Source organism: Aulonocara sp. 'chitande type north' Nkhata Bay, linkage group LG14 (assembly GCF_057382095.1).
Source record: "Aulonocara sp. 'chitande type north' Nkhata Bay isolate Kocher_YH1m ecotype deep benthic linkage group LG14, A_spYH_male_GT1.1, whole genome shotgun sequence".
In the NCBI taxonomy this organism is placed as follows: domain Eukaryota; kingdom Metazoa; phylum Chordata; class Actinopteri; order Cichliformes; family Cichlidae; genus Aulonocara; species Aulonocara sp. 'chitande type north' Nkhata Bay.
The window spans coordinates 39895081-39911090 of NC_141357.1; the positions used below are offsets into that span (position 1 = coordinate 39895081).

A 16010-nucleotide genomic window follows, 5' to 3' on the forward strand; every position below is an offset into this window, starting at 1 on the left:
GGAATACAGTCAGAGACCGGCAGCGTTGAGAGAATAACACTGAAAAAAATTACACAACATTGGGAAAAGTACAAGAGGAAAAAAAAAGAGACCTCTTCACACGCTGGGCAACCTATGGGAGGACAGCATGAGAACAGGAAACAAAAAAACTCCTCTGCACAGAGAGCACATTAATGTCCACATCACAACATCAGAGCACATGACAAGCCACAGGGGATGGATAGGGGGTGGGGGGTGATTCGAAGGAACACAGCAGTCGTCCTGCACCATGCTATCATTTCAGCGCGGCACGCAGACCCGCTGCCTTCCCCCGCAGGAACAAGCATCGAAGGCGTTTGGAAGGGAGGGGGATGAGTGCATGCTTATCAGTGTAAGTGTATGTGTGTGCGTGTCCATAGTTCAGCTGAGACAGTGTCCTTCGCCGTATCAGGCTAAGTAAACAGTCCTCCAGCCGATCCAGGTGTCCTTCATGGGATGGGAAGAATAGTCATCACACAGTCGTTATCAGGGAGTTGTTTTGGTGGGCTCCAGCCTTGGGCCTAGCAGCTGGCGCCGTGGTGTCCAAATGTAGAATATTGTTGATTTCTCCTTTATGCGAGCAGCGAATTTAGCACTCTGACACTGGGGCCTCGATTTCCCGTTGGAGCGCTGCGAGCCTCCCCATGATGGTATCAAGCTTCTGTTCCGTGGTGTTGTCATTCTTTTGGTTCTGAGACCCCACAGCTGCAGTGAGCCGTTCTGCGATGTTATCCAACTTTCGCTCAAGGGTGTTATTGTGAGCAGGCCCCTCTCTGATGTATCCCATCATACGCTCAATGGTGTTAGTTTGAGTCTTCACGGCAGCTGTAAGCGTCTCCAAGGTGTTAACCATGCTGCGTTCGGTGTGGGAGGCCGCGCCTCGCCCCATCGCTTCAATTCCAGCGGTCAGCTTAGGGGGAGTTTGAACAGCCGGTTCCGCTCTCTTATTTCTCCGATAAGTCAGGGCCAAGCCAGCTCCGATCAGCAAGAACCCCGTTATCATGGTTCCGAATAGGTAAATATCCTCAGCGTCCTCGATAGACAGTCCCGCCAGGCACAAGATCCTCCAGGTTTGCCACCCATCCATCGTGTATCCGGCAGGGAAAGTCCCTCCAGGGCACTCGGGCTCTCCCGAGCCCAGACTTCTCGTTGAGAAGAGGGTGTCAATAGCGTTCAGAGACCAGTTGATCAAATCCATAATTCTCTATTAGGTTTTAGAGAACGACAGTGAGAGACTGTTCCAGGGAAAAGTAGTGCACACGAGACAAGACAGGACACAAGAGGCTAAGCAGGGAAGATAAGGGGAAGGAGGAGAGGAGAAAAGTGCGACCGCCTTCGCCGAGAGCCAAGTAAGATGTGTTGTGGGTTTTTGTAATTTGTTGTGGGTTTTTTTAAATTTGTTGTGGGTTTTTGTACTTTGTTGTGGGTTTTTGTAATTTGTTGTGGGGTTTTGTAATTTGTTGTGGGTTTTTGTAATTTGTTGCGGGTTTTGTTTTAATTTGTTGTGGGTTTTTGTAATTTGTTGCGGGGTTTTTTTTTATTTGTTGTGGGTTTTTGTACTTTGTTGTGGTTTTTTTTAATTTGTTGTGGTTTTTTTAAATTTGTTGTGGTTTTTTTTTTATTTGTTGTGGGTTTTTGTAATTTGTTGTGGGGTTTTTTTTATTTGTTGTTGGTTTTTGTAATTTGTTGTGGTTTTTTTTAATTTGTTGTGGTTTTTTTAAATTTGTTGTGGTTTTTTTTTTATTTGTTGTGGGTTTTTGTAATTTGTTGTGGGTTTTTTTTTATTTGTTGTGGGTTTTTGTAATTTGTTGTGGGTTTTTTTTTATTTGTTGTGGGTTTTTGTAATTTGTTGTGGGGTTTTTTTTATTTGTTGTTGGTTTTTGTAATTTGTTGTGGGTTTTTTTTTAATTTGTTGCGGGTTTTTGTAATTTGTTGTGGGTTTTTGTAATTTGTTGCGGTTTTTTAATTTGTTGCGATTTGCTCTTCCCAGCCACCGTACTATCTGCCTTCACACTAACTACTGATGGTGTTATAACAGAGTCTGTTTCTGCACCCAGCCACCGGAGGTCGTTGCAGGTCAGTGATGAAGTCGTTGAATACTAGCAGGTGAGACATGCCTTGGTCCTCCTGACTTGCCAGGCGGTCACTTTTCAAAAAGTCCACAATGAAGTCATAGAGTTCCACCTCTGTTGCATCATGTCCTGGTAGGTCATCTTCCACCTCATCCTTGATGGTGTCTACAAGCTAGTACAGCACCTCTGTCTTAGCAGTGTTAATAAGCTCATGAAGTTTTCTCTGTATTCCTCGTTGCAGCTCTTGCAAAGCCGCCATTCTGGTACCTCAGATGGAGCAGGCGTAGCACGTTGGTCCAGGACGTTAGTCTTAGTTTATTACTTAATGATTAGTTGCCGCCAAGAGGAGGCACTAATTCCAGACGAGCCCCCACAATGTTGATGTTGGCCCCCCTGGTCTGACAGGTGCCTGGGAGGGGTGCGATCCTAGATCCCGCAACTCAACAAGCTATATAGAAAACCCACTACAACTGAAAACGTTCATTAGCATTGCTATTGTGCACCAGGACAGATTCACATGCAGACTGATGAATTCGGATTCCTTCACTTCATTTGAGCTGCAAATGATTAAGGTCAGCTCTTTGCAAACCTTTTATTGTTTTTTAATTGTTTGAAATCTCATCCTTGGATAAATGAAAACATTTGTAATTTCAGGAGATATTGTCGCAAGTTAGAACGTTTGTGGAAGACTTCCAAGCTTGAGGTCTATAGGTTACACCTTAAATAATCTTTCCTCTTACTAAATGACATGTAGAAAATGCCAGAACTGAGTATTTGTCACACCTCATAGCTTCAAAAAAGAAAGACCCTAAATTCTTGTTTAAAACAATTAAGAGTATTGTTTCTCCTGATGGTCCTTGTGCACCAGTTCACTCAACGTCTGAATACAATTAGTTTATTTCACAAACAAGGTCACTGCCATCAGGTCTAATATCTCTCCATCATCTTCTCAATATCAAACTTACAATTTGCTCAGCTCTGATACTTGGTCCTCTTTTACTCCTGTTACGTTTCAGGACATCAGAGGCCTGCTTCGTCATATAAAACAGACTTCAAGCCCCCTCGATGTCCTTCCATCTTCACTTTTCACTAGTGTGTTTGATTCCATTGGCCTCTGTATTATGGAAATGATAAATATTTCTCTTCATACTGGCTCAGTCCCCAGCTTCTTTAAACAAGCTGTTGTTGAGCCAGTATTAAAGAAACCTCAGCTGGATCCATGTCTTCCTAACAGTTATAGGCCAATATCCAAATTGCCTTTTATATCGAAGATTTTAGAAAAAGTAGTAGTAGAATAACTTAACTATTTCCTGGATAAAAATGCTGTTATGGACACTTTCCAGTCTGGTTTTCGTAAATTGCATTCCACTGAAACGGCAGCATATCAGCTTCTTAGACCCTTCTGTAAAATCGAGCCTCAGAAACCTCGGTGTCATATTTGACAGCTCGCTGTCGCTCGAGCAGCATTCTGAGAAACTGTTTTTATCATTTACACAATATTTCAAAACTCAGACTACTGGTGCCAAAGCCTGAACTTGAAATGATTATTCATGTTTTTATTTGCTCCTTTTTAGACTACTGTAACGGTCTTTTTACTTGTTTTAACAAATCAGCCTTAAATCGTCTTCAGACTGTGCAGAATGCTGCAGCACGTCTCTTGACAGGCACCAAGAGAAGATCTCATATCATTCCAGTTTGGGCATCCCTTCACTGGTAGCCTGTAAGTTTCAGGCTTCATTTTAAAATTTTAGTTCTAACCTTTAAGGCCCTGCATGGTCAAGCTCCCCAAAATTCTATCTGACCTGCAGAAACCACATTCATCTTCTCGAGCTTTAAAGTCATTAGATCAGAGACTGCTGGTGGTGCCGCACACTCGTTTTAAAACTCGTGGTGATTGGGCCTTTCAGGCAGTAGCACCACGGCTGTGGCAGTGAACGCTTGTGGAGGCTGCCATCTTGCATTTTTGTAGCCAGAGTCTGCGCAGTAGTGACTTGAGGTGGAGCGACTGCGTCACGCCATGCCACTGGACATGACTGCAAACACGCCCCCCTACACTTTTTACGTAGCCCGGCTGCTCCAGTTTTTTGCTGATGGGTTTACCGCGACTGACGACTCGTTAAATTAAGGTAAATACAACCAGTTCACTGTTATGAAAAAGACACACAGCTTAACATCTTATAGTTCTACAACATCTAAAATCGCTCTGTTGTTAATTCGTTAGTTAGATTAGCCGCTATCACATCCAATGTGTTGGAGGCTTTTTGCTAGATAGTTAGCGATGCTACACACCTGTTACTCTAATAGTCTGTGTTATTGAAGGATTCAGGACTCCTTAGGTTTTGTTATACATTTTTAGACAGCGGTGAGATCAGCTGCACACTCTACAGAGGCCCAGAGTTACTGTTAATATCAAAAATGTAACGCTGTCCATTGAGATTTTAACATAAGACTGTGAGTGTAATGCATCTAAAACTGTTTAAATCTTCAGAGCCCTCTACATCCTGGTAACATGGAGACTTTAAAACAGCAGCAGAAGGTTTCAGTAGTGTAGTCTAATTTGTTCTTTTCATTTAATAATAGGGTCCATATTATATCAACAGCTACATTCACCCTGGAGAGAAACTAGTGAGGGAGACCATCAGGACCAAGCTGGGTTTCTGGGTCCAGAGGTTTGGAGAAACTTCTTCCCTTTCTTTCATCACAGCTGTCCTGTGCCAGATGTTCTGTTGACCCGCTGAAAGAGGCATCATTTAAGAAACACCAGGAAGACTGAAGCTCATCGCATTGATCAAGCAGGACTCATGATCTTCACCAGCAGCTCCCTCACAGGGAAATCTTCAGCACTCCTCCGTAGGCCCGCCCCAGGAGATGGATAAACCCAGCATTTCATGAACACTGTGATGGAGACCTTTGCTTTGTGTAATGTTATAAATACTCAGATACTCCCCAGAGGCTTCGGACTTTTACATAAAGATATTATATTCAGTCCTGTAGAAAGTTATACATTTAAAAATATATGATCCTCTCTGGTTACTCTGGTATGAATAACTCTGAATCACTTTATGGTAAATAACACACCATCTGCAAAAAACTGAAAGAATTCCAGATGACAAGTTTGTAGTTCAATATACAAGTGACGACCTTTGACCTTCATCAGGTTTTATTTAATTGTGTCAGAGAAAATCTCATGTGCTCTTCATGCAGCTGAGTGCATCAACACGTTTAACTTACCGAAAAAGTGCAGCGGGGCCTCGGGTCCTTCTGTCGGGTAGTCCAGTTTACTGAAGAACACCTCGGGCTGTCAGGTTAAAACACTCGGTCGTGTTTTCATAGCGTAAACGCTGGCCCTCCTCTCAGAGCGTACGCTATGCGTACGATACGCAAGTTTCTCCGTGACTGCAGCTGTCAGTCAAAGCTGCTATGATGACGTTTCACCCCAATTTAACATCACCGCGGTAGGAATTAGAATCAGACTTATGGGAGAGGAGACCCCTTGAACATAAATCAGCGTGATGAGAACTATTGATAACAAAAGAAAGAATCTTATCTGAGGAGAATAAATTTATTTTAGTCTGACCCCAGTCCCATCCACTAACACGGAGGAGGCGGGGTTTATGACCTATGCCCTATGCTGCAGCCAGACACCAGGGGGTGATAGAGACGTTTTGGCTTCATTTTTGGGGAGCCTTCGCGTCGTCCATGTTTTCTACAGTCATTGGTCTGAGCTGTGGTAGAATTCTTCATCTTCATATTGTTTATTGGCGGTTGGTAAACAGCAAAATGGTGGATTACCGCCACAAACTGGTTTGGAGTGTGGACTGAAATGACAAAAAAACAAAACAAGAAAGACAAAAACCCAACAAAAAACATTCAAATCCTGTGGTAGAATTCTTCGTTCCTTCACTGTCACACGTTGATGATGTAATTGGAAATCTATTAGGCTGCGACCTGACAACAGTGCCACCTGCAGGAAGCTACTCTCAGTCTGATAGCTTGTGTTCTGAGACCTGACACCTTACTTCTGAGACCTCGGACCTGATGGGTTTTTGTCTGGAACCTGAAGCCTGAAAAAAAAAATTCTGAGCCCTTAGACCTGAAGGCTTTTTTCTGAGACCTGAGACCTGACTTCTGAGACCTGTTGGATGTGCTGATCTTCTAAATAGCTCTGAGAAAGGTGGAAAAATGAAATGAAGCCAGCATGTGAGATCGTCACATTGATTTCAGACTTTTTCCTTTGATTTGGGTTCAGTTTGTGTACACTTCTAGTGGAAAAAGATAATTTACGAGTCCAGTGACATACATTTTTTTCTTAGAATGGAATGATGATCATTGTAGAGTAGTCTCCTCCTCCATGAGTCACAGGAAGCAGAAGAGAGTCAAGACAGAACGATAACACAACTTTTCTACTGCTGCTCTACAGGGTGTGCACAGTTAAATTATGCTGGTTAATTTTGTTGAGCATCTGTGCACTTTCTTAAAAGAAATAAGTGGCTGAGATGGATGCCATATGTACTATTAAAAGTATTTTTTTTCTAGTTTTCACGGTGCTTCATGAATGTGAGAGGAGATAAAAAGGGAAAAATTGTGGACATCCGTACAAAGTGGGATTTCTTTGGACCAGAGTAGATACACTGCTTGAGTGTAATGTTTTATCTGAGTGGTGTAGCATACATAGCAGGTGTGATAGCAGCACACTGACACCTGGTGACTATATTGCTGTACTACACCATTCTGAGTGCCAGTGTCTCTAAAGACATGAAGATGCAGATGTTTAAACCGTTTTTCCCCCCTGATTTATTCAACTGCTATGTTATAGTCATAGTTAATTTCTATATGGTAATGTTCTTCTCAGCATCTGATTGTCAAATACATACCATACAAAATAAAATGAATTGCACATATGTAAGGCATCATATGTTATTACATGATTCCAACTATATGTTTAATAAATATAAAGAAAATTCCAAGTTATTGAAATATTTATATTTGCTCTGAAAAAAATATGGGTCAGACTCTCAGTGTATTGAGGATGTGCTGTCGGATCTCCTTAGTTCTGATGCCGTAGATGATCGGGTTGAAACAGCTTGGAAAGAACAGGTACAGTATGCTGAAGAAAATCCTAATGGCTGCAGGGAGACCGTTTCTTATTCGATATGAGAGGAAAGCTGTGAGTATGATGGTCAGACTAACAGTCATGACCACGATGTGCGTTACACAGGTGTGAAGAGCTTTGGCACTTGACTTTCCTGAGCTCAACACAGAGCTGAATATGACTGTGTAAGAGGCAGTGATGAGGAAGAAGTCAGTCACAGGGACAGAGAAGACTGAGATCAACCCCACCAGGCTGTTAATGGTGGTGCTTCCACAGGCCAGCTCCACCAAGGCCATGTGCTCACAGAAGCAGTGGTTTATCACATTTCTCAGACAGAATGGCAATTTTCCAGCCAGACTGACCACCACCAAGACAGCAAACATATTTCTGATGGAAAAAGGGATTACAAATTTAAGAAATCTTGCTAAAGCCATTTGTTCTTGATAGTGGAGCGGGGTGCAGATGGCAAAGTAACGATCTAGAGCCATCCACAGCAGCAGAGTGGACTGAAAGGCTCCTAACAAGTGAATGAAATACATCTGAACAAGGCAGCCGATGAGAGAGATCCCCCTCCAGTCGAACAGGAAGCTCAGCAGCATGTGGGGAACAAAGAATACAGGGAGGCTGAGGTCAATGCACGCCATGCTGGCAATGAGGATGTACATCGGCGAGTGGAGGCTTCTCTGTGAAACGATCACGTACACCAGCAGGGAGTTAGCAAACAGTGACACAACAAACATGAAGGAGAACGGGATGAAGAGGAACGGCCTCAGCTCTCCGAGTTCACTAAAGCCATCCAGGAAGAAATATTTGTGTGAGGAGATGTTCTCCTTCACTGCCTCCATCTCTGTCGCCTCCCCAACCCTCCTAGTTTTTAGCTGGATCAGGCTGAAATGAGACAAAAAATCAGAATAATCCACAGTGGTTTAATACAAATTGAAAGAACTGATAAAGAAAGCTGGAGCCAAAGACACAGACTCTGTGTTCTGTTGACACTTCAACCTTCCAGCGTTGGCTAACAGACGGTTAACCCCTTTTTATAGAATACAGCTTGTAGTTTCTCTTTGCAGCATAAAAATAATTTGTTTAACAGCACTCAGTAGACTGACCAATACTCAAAGCAATGGGAAAGTCCAAACTCTCACTCACAGATAAGAGGAAATGAGTTAAGATCTTTAGAAACAACCGAGGAACCACAAAGTCCCAACCCTGCCATGAACGACAAACTGCTGCAACACCAGTGTCACTGTTTAGGCCTCTTGCATGAAAGTGTGATACATACAACAGTCGTCTTTACACACATTGATATCTTCTAAACAGAGATGGTGCGCCATGTTTTATGTGTGTCCACAGAATTCTGAAATCCATGAATGTGGCTCAAGGACGATCTACAATAAACATTCAACAGTTAGAGCTGTTTCTGTTTGTCAGATGCTGATTGAATCAAGGAGCTCCTTCACAGTTTTCACATGGACTCTTTTCTTATTCAGAACTACATAAGCTTTATCCATGACATAAATATTGGAAGCTGAACCTACAAATGTTAGAGGATTTATGAAATCAAGCAGGAGAAATCTTCATTACACAGTTGTATGATTTCCACCTCACTCTTTCTTTACTTTGTAGTCACATTTTAATTCTACTTGCGGTTCAGACTCTCAGCTATTTCATGTCAGTGGAGCCCTCCCTCCCCTCTTCACTTCTCACCATTCTTGTATGTTTTTTTCTACCTTGCCTTTGACTCAAAGGTCAACTTTAGTATGTTTAATATTCAAGTAACAACAGTTAAGAAGTGATAAAAATCTGATAAAAACAGGAGACTCAGACGGTGTGGTGTGCTTTCCACCGCATGGAAAGTTTGAACTGGCTCAACATCAGCTGTTAGTGAAAAACACACGAGCAGCACAAATGATCACAGCAAACAAACCTCACTCACAGCCGAGGCAGCTCATGTGTCCTCTCAGAGTTCACAGGGTTCACATTGAAGACAACACTGAAAGCACACTCAGAACAATCGGTTCAGTGAAAAATCAGTCAGTTCCTCAGAAATATTAGAGTACGGGAACTCTCTGCTGCATATAAAGAAGAATGAAGACTTTTATGAAAGATTATTCATAAAGAGTCAGAGGTTACCTAATTGTTCCTGAATGGAAATAAATGAGCAGGCTTGACTTGCTGACTGTGTGCCTCGATTGCAGGCGGATGGTGTCAAACCCTGATCCACCTCCATCCATTCCTCCATCCACCTGTCCCTGCTGATCTGACTGAGCACTTTAATACTCTCCGTCTGACGCGACCACTTTGCAACCCTGTTGGTGTGACCAGCTGAATATCACAGAACACATGGTCAAAATAACAGACACACTGTGGGAAAATGTAAAGAATGCAGTGTGTATGAACATCACTGTGTTGATGAACTAATGCTAAAGCCCTGATGCTAAATTCAAACAGCACACTGCAGTTTGTGTCCTGTTTTTAGACTTGTGTTTTGATCTTTACTTTCAGTTTTACTTCCTGTTTACTTCCAGGCACCAACAATGCTTGTTCCAGTAACCCTGTAGGTGGAACGATGACATGCGTTCAGCTGTGTTGTTGGCAGTTGTGCTGTGCGGCCTGTTAGATCTCTTACATCTTGTGTCTTATGTGAGAAGCTTGTAATGACTCCAGCTTCTTTACAAAACTGCCTGCTGTTTGTCACCGACTATGTTCACTGTTTTTATGGACAAAGGGCATGACCCGCCAATCTCTGGGGGCGAGGTCACTGAGGCAGCTAAACAACTTCTTGGTGGCAGAGCCCCTGGGGTGGATGAGGTCCGCCCCGAGTTCCGGAAGGCTCTGGAAGTTGTAGGGCGATCCTGGTTGACACACCTCTACAATGTTGCATGGAGATCAGGGGCAGTACCCCTGGACAGGCAGACCGGGGTGGTGCTTCCCATCTTTGATAAAGCGGACCGGAGGGTGTGTTCCAACTACACGGGAATCACATTCCGCAGCCTCCTTGGAAAGTCTATGCCAGGGTGCTGGAAAGGAGAGTGCGTCCATTAGTCGAACCTCGGATACAGGAGGAACAAAGTGGTTTTCGTCCTGGTTGCGGAACACTGGACCAGCTCTTTATCCTCTCAAGGATACTCAAGGGCGCATGGGAGTTTGCCCAACCAGTCTACATGTGTTTTGTGGACTTGGAGAAGGCATTAGTCTTCTCAGTCTAAACCACAGGTCCCTCGGGGGGTCTTGTGGGGGGTGCTCCGGGAGTATGGGGTGTCTGGACAATTGCTACGGGCCATTCAGTCCTTATACAACCGTTGCAAGAGCTCTGTCTGCAAAGCTGGCAATAAGTTGGACTCGTTCCTGGTGGGTGATGGGCTGCGCCACAGCTGCCAGTTGTCACCGATTCTGTTCATAATCTTTATAGACAGAATTTCAAGGCACAGCCAAGTGGCGGAGGGCTTTTACTTAGGTGGCCTCAGAATCTCAGCCCTGCTTTTTGTGGATGATGGGGTTCTGTTGGCTTCATCGGGTGATGCCCTCCAGCTCGCACTAGAATGTTCGCAGCAGACCCAGGACATGCCGGAGAGATCATATTTCTTGGCTGGCCTAGGAACACCTTGTTGTTCCCCCAGACAAGCTGGAGGGCTTCTCTGCTTAGGCTGCTGCCCCCGTGACCCGGCCCCGCATAAGCTGAAGAAGATGGAAGGATGGACACAATTTTTATTTAATTTTTGTTTAACGAGGAAAATATGAATCTTGAAAATAAAAATCTCTTTAGCAAAAGTGTTGTGGCTAAGACAGGCATCAGTAGTTCAATCAGCAGTAATGTTATAGCCTAGTAAAATACCAACTACAAAATATTCAATACAAAAAACAAAAAAACAATGTCCAAAAGTAAAAATTCAAAGCACCTTGTTCTGTATTTTAGGATTATTATTTTTGCATATAGCACATTGAAAAATGCAGTGTGATGTTAGGGTCAGAGTGAGGGCACAGTGGGGACTCTTCCATCATGTATACTGTGTCTTTGCACATTAATGAGTCTCAGACGAGCTTCTCATTGTTTCATCAACAGCAACTGTGATGCAAAACAAGACCCGACCTCAGAGGCCTGTAGCCACTCGGACACTCTGGAGGATTGAACCAGCTACAGGCCAATTAACACACAGTACAGCACGGGGAATAATGGAAGGGGACTCTTCAGAGCGGCTTTGGGACTCTGCTTTGGTGTTTATGCTCCTGTGAGGTGACCACAAGAAAGCTGTTTTGTTTCCTGCAACAACCACACAAACACAAAGTTTGTTACATTCCTCCATAAAAAGGAAAATAATGTGGACAATACTGCATATTAATCAGTTGTTGCATTTTTGAGGTGTGTCAGTGTAGTTCCATTTTTTCTGACTGGCCACAGGCCTCCGAGGCCGAGCCTTGTGTTGCATCACAGTTGCTGAGGAGGATGAAAGAATGAGGAGCTCGTCTGGGACTCATTAACGTGCAAACACACAGTATACATGATGAAAGAGTCCCCACTGTGCCCTCACTCTGACCCTAACAGCACACTGCAATTTTCAATGTTTTATATCCATAAAATAAGCTTAAAATAAATCATTTAGCTTTACTCCTCAGTATTACAGAACTGCAATAAAGTTCTTTGGACTGCAGTTCGGGTTCATGTGTTTCCTCTGTAACAACATGCGTGTCATGTTTAGCCGAACTCAGTGTGTGAGAGGATGTCACAGCTGATTGAATCATTTATGAAATTATGCTGCAGAAATCAAACTGAGATTGGTGGCTTGCATCATAGTAGGCCCTGGCATTCACCCTAGTTTGATTTTTGATTTGGTATGGCTGTATGACGGTTTTTAAAACTTAAATGAGAGAAATGTAGTTTGATTTCCGGTGAAGGTTAAATGTTTCTTTCTCTTTCTTTTCAGGCTGATTGAACTGAAAAGCTATTAGGAAGGAGGGAGCATGCACACACATTTTATCCTGGATGGCTTTAAAGAAACTTCTTGGATGGAAGGTGAAACATCTTCATGAAAGTTAAAGAAGTCCAGCTGCTTTCTTTCCAAGCTCCACAGACTACCACGAGTTGGATGACTGAGAACCTACACAGACCTGTTAGTGAATGGTTTGATAATTAGTCAAAATAATGATTTATTCTGTATTTCAGCAACCAGTTTACACCAGGAACAAACAAAAAACAAATGAAAATTACTTAAACATAAACAAATCACAAAGAAAGAATATTACAGTAGCCACAACTGGACCAAAGAGCTTAGCCTTGTCTACCTCAGTTGGAATACCCAAATGTTTGATCATCTATCATCCACCTGGGCCTTACACAGAGTTTCTGTCTGATTTCTCAGACTTTTTACCTGATTTAGTGATCAGCTCAGATAAAATAATTATTGTGGGTGATTTTAACATCCATGTAGAAGCTAAAAATGACAGCCTCAACATATGTCTGTGAAGGTTCTCAGTCATCCAGGTCATCGTAGTCAAAGGAGCTTGCACCCCACCATTTGACCTTAGAACTGAAGATGAGAGGTGAAACGTCTTCAAGCAACTTAAAGAAGTCCTCAACATAGCATTTTTTCAGGGTGGGTGGAAGGGAGGACCCAGATGTGAACTCTTGGAGAGCAGACAGTGAATTTATTTACAGTGATAAATTAGTCCAATAGGCAATGCAAGTGTGCAAACAATCATCAGTGAGCCTTCCCCATTTCTCCTGTGGTGCGTGGTACCACCTTCTGTCACTTTCCCAGCAATGACCTGTGCTCATGATTCCTCAACTCCTTCCTCCCTGTTGGAAATCCTTGAGCAGGCAAACACAGCAAACAGTCTCTTCTCTCACTTCACTCAGTTTAGACACCAGAGTTAATACCAGGCTTGGTGAAATATTCCAGCGCTGACTGTCACCGTCTGTCAACAGCTGGGATGCTGAATCAACTCAGCTCCCACGTAGAGGTGCTTCCAGGTCGGATGTCCTTCAGCGCCTGACTTCCAGAAGTGCAACTTCCTTAAACAACACCAGGAATGGAGAGGGAGAAAAACGGGAGAAGGAAAAAAACAACCAAAACAAATCCCACAGGCAGGTGTTGCGTCTCAACACTTCACCAAGTTTTTTGATTCCTCATAGGCATCTGATGGAAGACAACACACTGCTCAGTAGATCATTTAACACTTTTATTCACTTCTAGAAGGGAGATGTGTCCTGCATGGCACACTGCCGTGACGTGCACTTAACAGTTTTATTCCAAGCTGTCCCTGTTAGGTTTATGTTGTTGGATTGTTATTTATGCTTAGAAATATTCAATTCAATTAAATTTTATTTATATAGCGCCAAATCACAACAAAAGTCGCCTCAAGGCGCTTATATAATATATAACCATATATTCTTAGAGGTGTATAATCGATTGTGTAGTGATAGTATGTTTGATCCTTAGCAGGCTGCAAAGACTCTGTGTGCCTCCCAGAGCACTGTGGCATAAACACACATCTTAAGGTCATGAGAGAGGTCATACCTTCTCTTACTGATTTATACTATGGGAGGACACCTACTCTGTATCTGCTATAAAAGCCCTTTGTTTAGGTGGACTGCTGGACTCCTGGTACCAGCAGGTCTGGGGAGTCTTCACAGGTTCACATACCGCAAAGAATGACGGCCCTTTGGTGGCCCAGATCTGGTTTGCCAAAGGTGGCCCACACATTGGCCAGCACAAGGCCAGTTGCAGACACACTGGTGGTCCTTTGCTGGCCCATGTGTGGATTACCTCTGGAAAACCTGGTCTGGGCAACCAAAGGGCCATCATTTTAGAGGTATGTGGGCCAGATATGGCATGCCATCGCATAAACAGTGGCGTCATTGCCAGACCTGGCGCACATCTGGTTGACATACACTCTGCCATGACACCAGTCAGTCAGAAGTGCCAGCTTGATGCCAGATCTGGGCCAGGCCTGTTTTCTATAAGCCTGGGCCACATAAACCAAACCACAAATGAGCCAGATGTGGCATGCCATCACATAGACAGTGCCACCTATGCCAGGCCTGGCCCATATCTGGATGACATACGTCTTATCATGCCAGAAGTCAGCCAGCAGTGCCGGCTTGATACCAGATCCGGGCCAGACCTGCTTGCTATGTGGGTTCATGAGTAAATCATATGAGCCTTATATGATTGACCATATGAAGCAAGCTAAAGCTGATGCAAGTCTTTTATAAGTTTTTCTATTTCTTTTCCATATGGGGTGACACAGTCTAATGTGTTATTAGACTCAATTGGCTTCTCTCAAAATGTAAAAGAACCCACCCACCACTTTAATCACACTCTAGATCTTGTTTTAACATATGGCATAGAAACTGAACATGTAACAGTGTTTCCTGAAAACCCTCTCCTGTCTGATCATTTCCTGATAACATTTACATTTACAATAATTGATTACACAGCAGTGGAGAGTAGACTTCATCACAGTAGATGTCTTTCTGGAATTCTGTAACTAAGTTTAAGAATATAATCCACCCACAGAGCAGCTACCTGAACGCTACTCCAACAGGTTGATTATTGGACTGGACTCACCCAGGCTGCTACCTCACAGTCTGGCATCACTTTGCCTTCTGACAAAGTAAGACATACAGACTGTTACTGGACTGTTATTCATTCAATTCTCTGAACCATCCTGACTCTCCTCTCCCTCTGTTTCATTGCCCTAGACCACCATCTCTCAGCAACCTTTTTCTTTACAAAAAACTGGAGCTAAATAATGATACTCTTCCAGAACTGCTGACAGGTCTGGGGAAGAGGCTGGTTCAGTAGGACAATTCAATTCAATTCAATTCAATTCAATTCATATAGCGCCAAATCACAACAACAGTCGCTTCAAGGCGCTTTATATTGTAAGGTAGAGCAGCGGGCATTTTGTTCGGTGTAGCAGAACGCAAAAACTGTTCAGGGCACAAAGAACTCCAACCGTAATTCTACCCCTCTCTCAAACAATCTGAGGGTTATGATGTTTAAACCAAGGCTAGCCCAACACCAATCCGGTGTGGGGAGCATTGAAAAGAAAAAGAATGATATGTTCAGTGTGATTACTGGAGAGGAAAAGAGTGATGTCCTCGGTGCAGTGTGTGACTACTGCCAGCGGGCTACCGTTGATCGTTGCTACTTGGAGTGTCTCTGGTAGAGGCATCACCGGGAAGCCTAACTCACAGGCTAGTGGCTCGTCCAGAAAACTTTGTTCTGCACCTGAGTCAATCAAAGCACTGCATGGGTGAGTTAGAGAACGAAAGATTAGTTTAGCAGAACAACTTGGGTGGGAAACAAAGTTAGCAATGGCGCCCGTCCTCTGGATGTCTGGAGTTTTGATCTCCTCCATACCTGCTTCATACCCTGGAGGACGGGGCTGTGGCCCCCCCACACTCCCTAGCAGATCGTTACATGGAGAAACCTTTGGAATGCAAGCATGCTGATCCACACAGGTATGCACACAGGTGTACACACGAGTATTCACAGACGCGGACTACAGCTTTCTTGGCTGCTGCCTCAAAGCACACTGTGCGCTGTCTATCTTGCGTGCTGCACAATATCGTTTATTATTTAGTATCTACTGATATCTACTGCTAGCTAGTTTATTGTGATGGTGCTGTTTTTTTTATTATGTTGCTCTTTGTTGTTTGCTTTCTCTTCTGTTTTTTTTCTCCATACAGGTGACCCAGGAGTTTTGTTTTTTTTGTTGTTTGTTTTTTTTTTTTTCTTTCTTCCCCCCTTCTCACCGTCTCTTCTCCCCTCTGGTTTTCTTTCTCTCCCTCTCTTTCTTTCATTCTTTCTCCCTGTCCTATC

General features: G+C 43.4%; 2 protein-coding genes across 2 annotated transcripts; both read right to left on the bottom strand.

Moving 5' to 3' along the window:
• Positions 1 to 350: 350 nt before the first annotated feature.
• Positions 351 to 1376, bottom strand: LOC147315275 (uncharacterized). Its single transcript, XM_086260352.1, has one exon. It carries the CDS (start codon positions 1214 to 1216, stop codon positions 608 to 610), a length of 609 nt encoding a protein of 202 aa, XP_086116478.1. The 5' UTR covers positions 1217 to 1376; the 3' UTR covers positions 351 to 607.
• A 5721-nt stretch (positions 1377 to 7097) lies between these two features.
• Positions 7098 to 8027, bottom strand: LOC147315276 (olfactory receptor 52K1-like). Its single transcript, XM_086260353.1, has one exon. The coding sequence runs from the start codon at positions 8025 to 8027 to the stop codon at positions 7098 to 7100; it is 930 nt and encodes a 309-aa protein (XP_086116479.1).
• Between the last annotated feature and the right edge of the window lie 7983 nt (positions 8028 to 16010).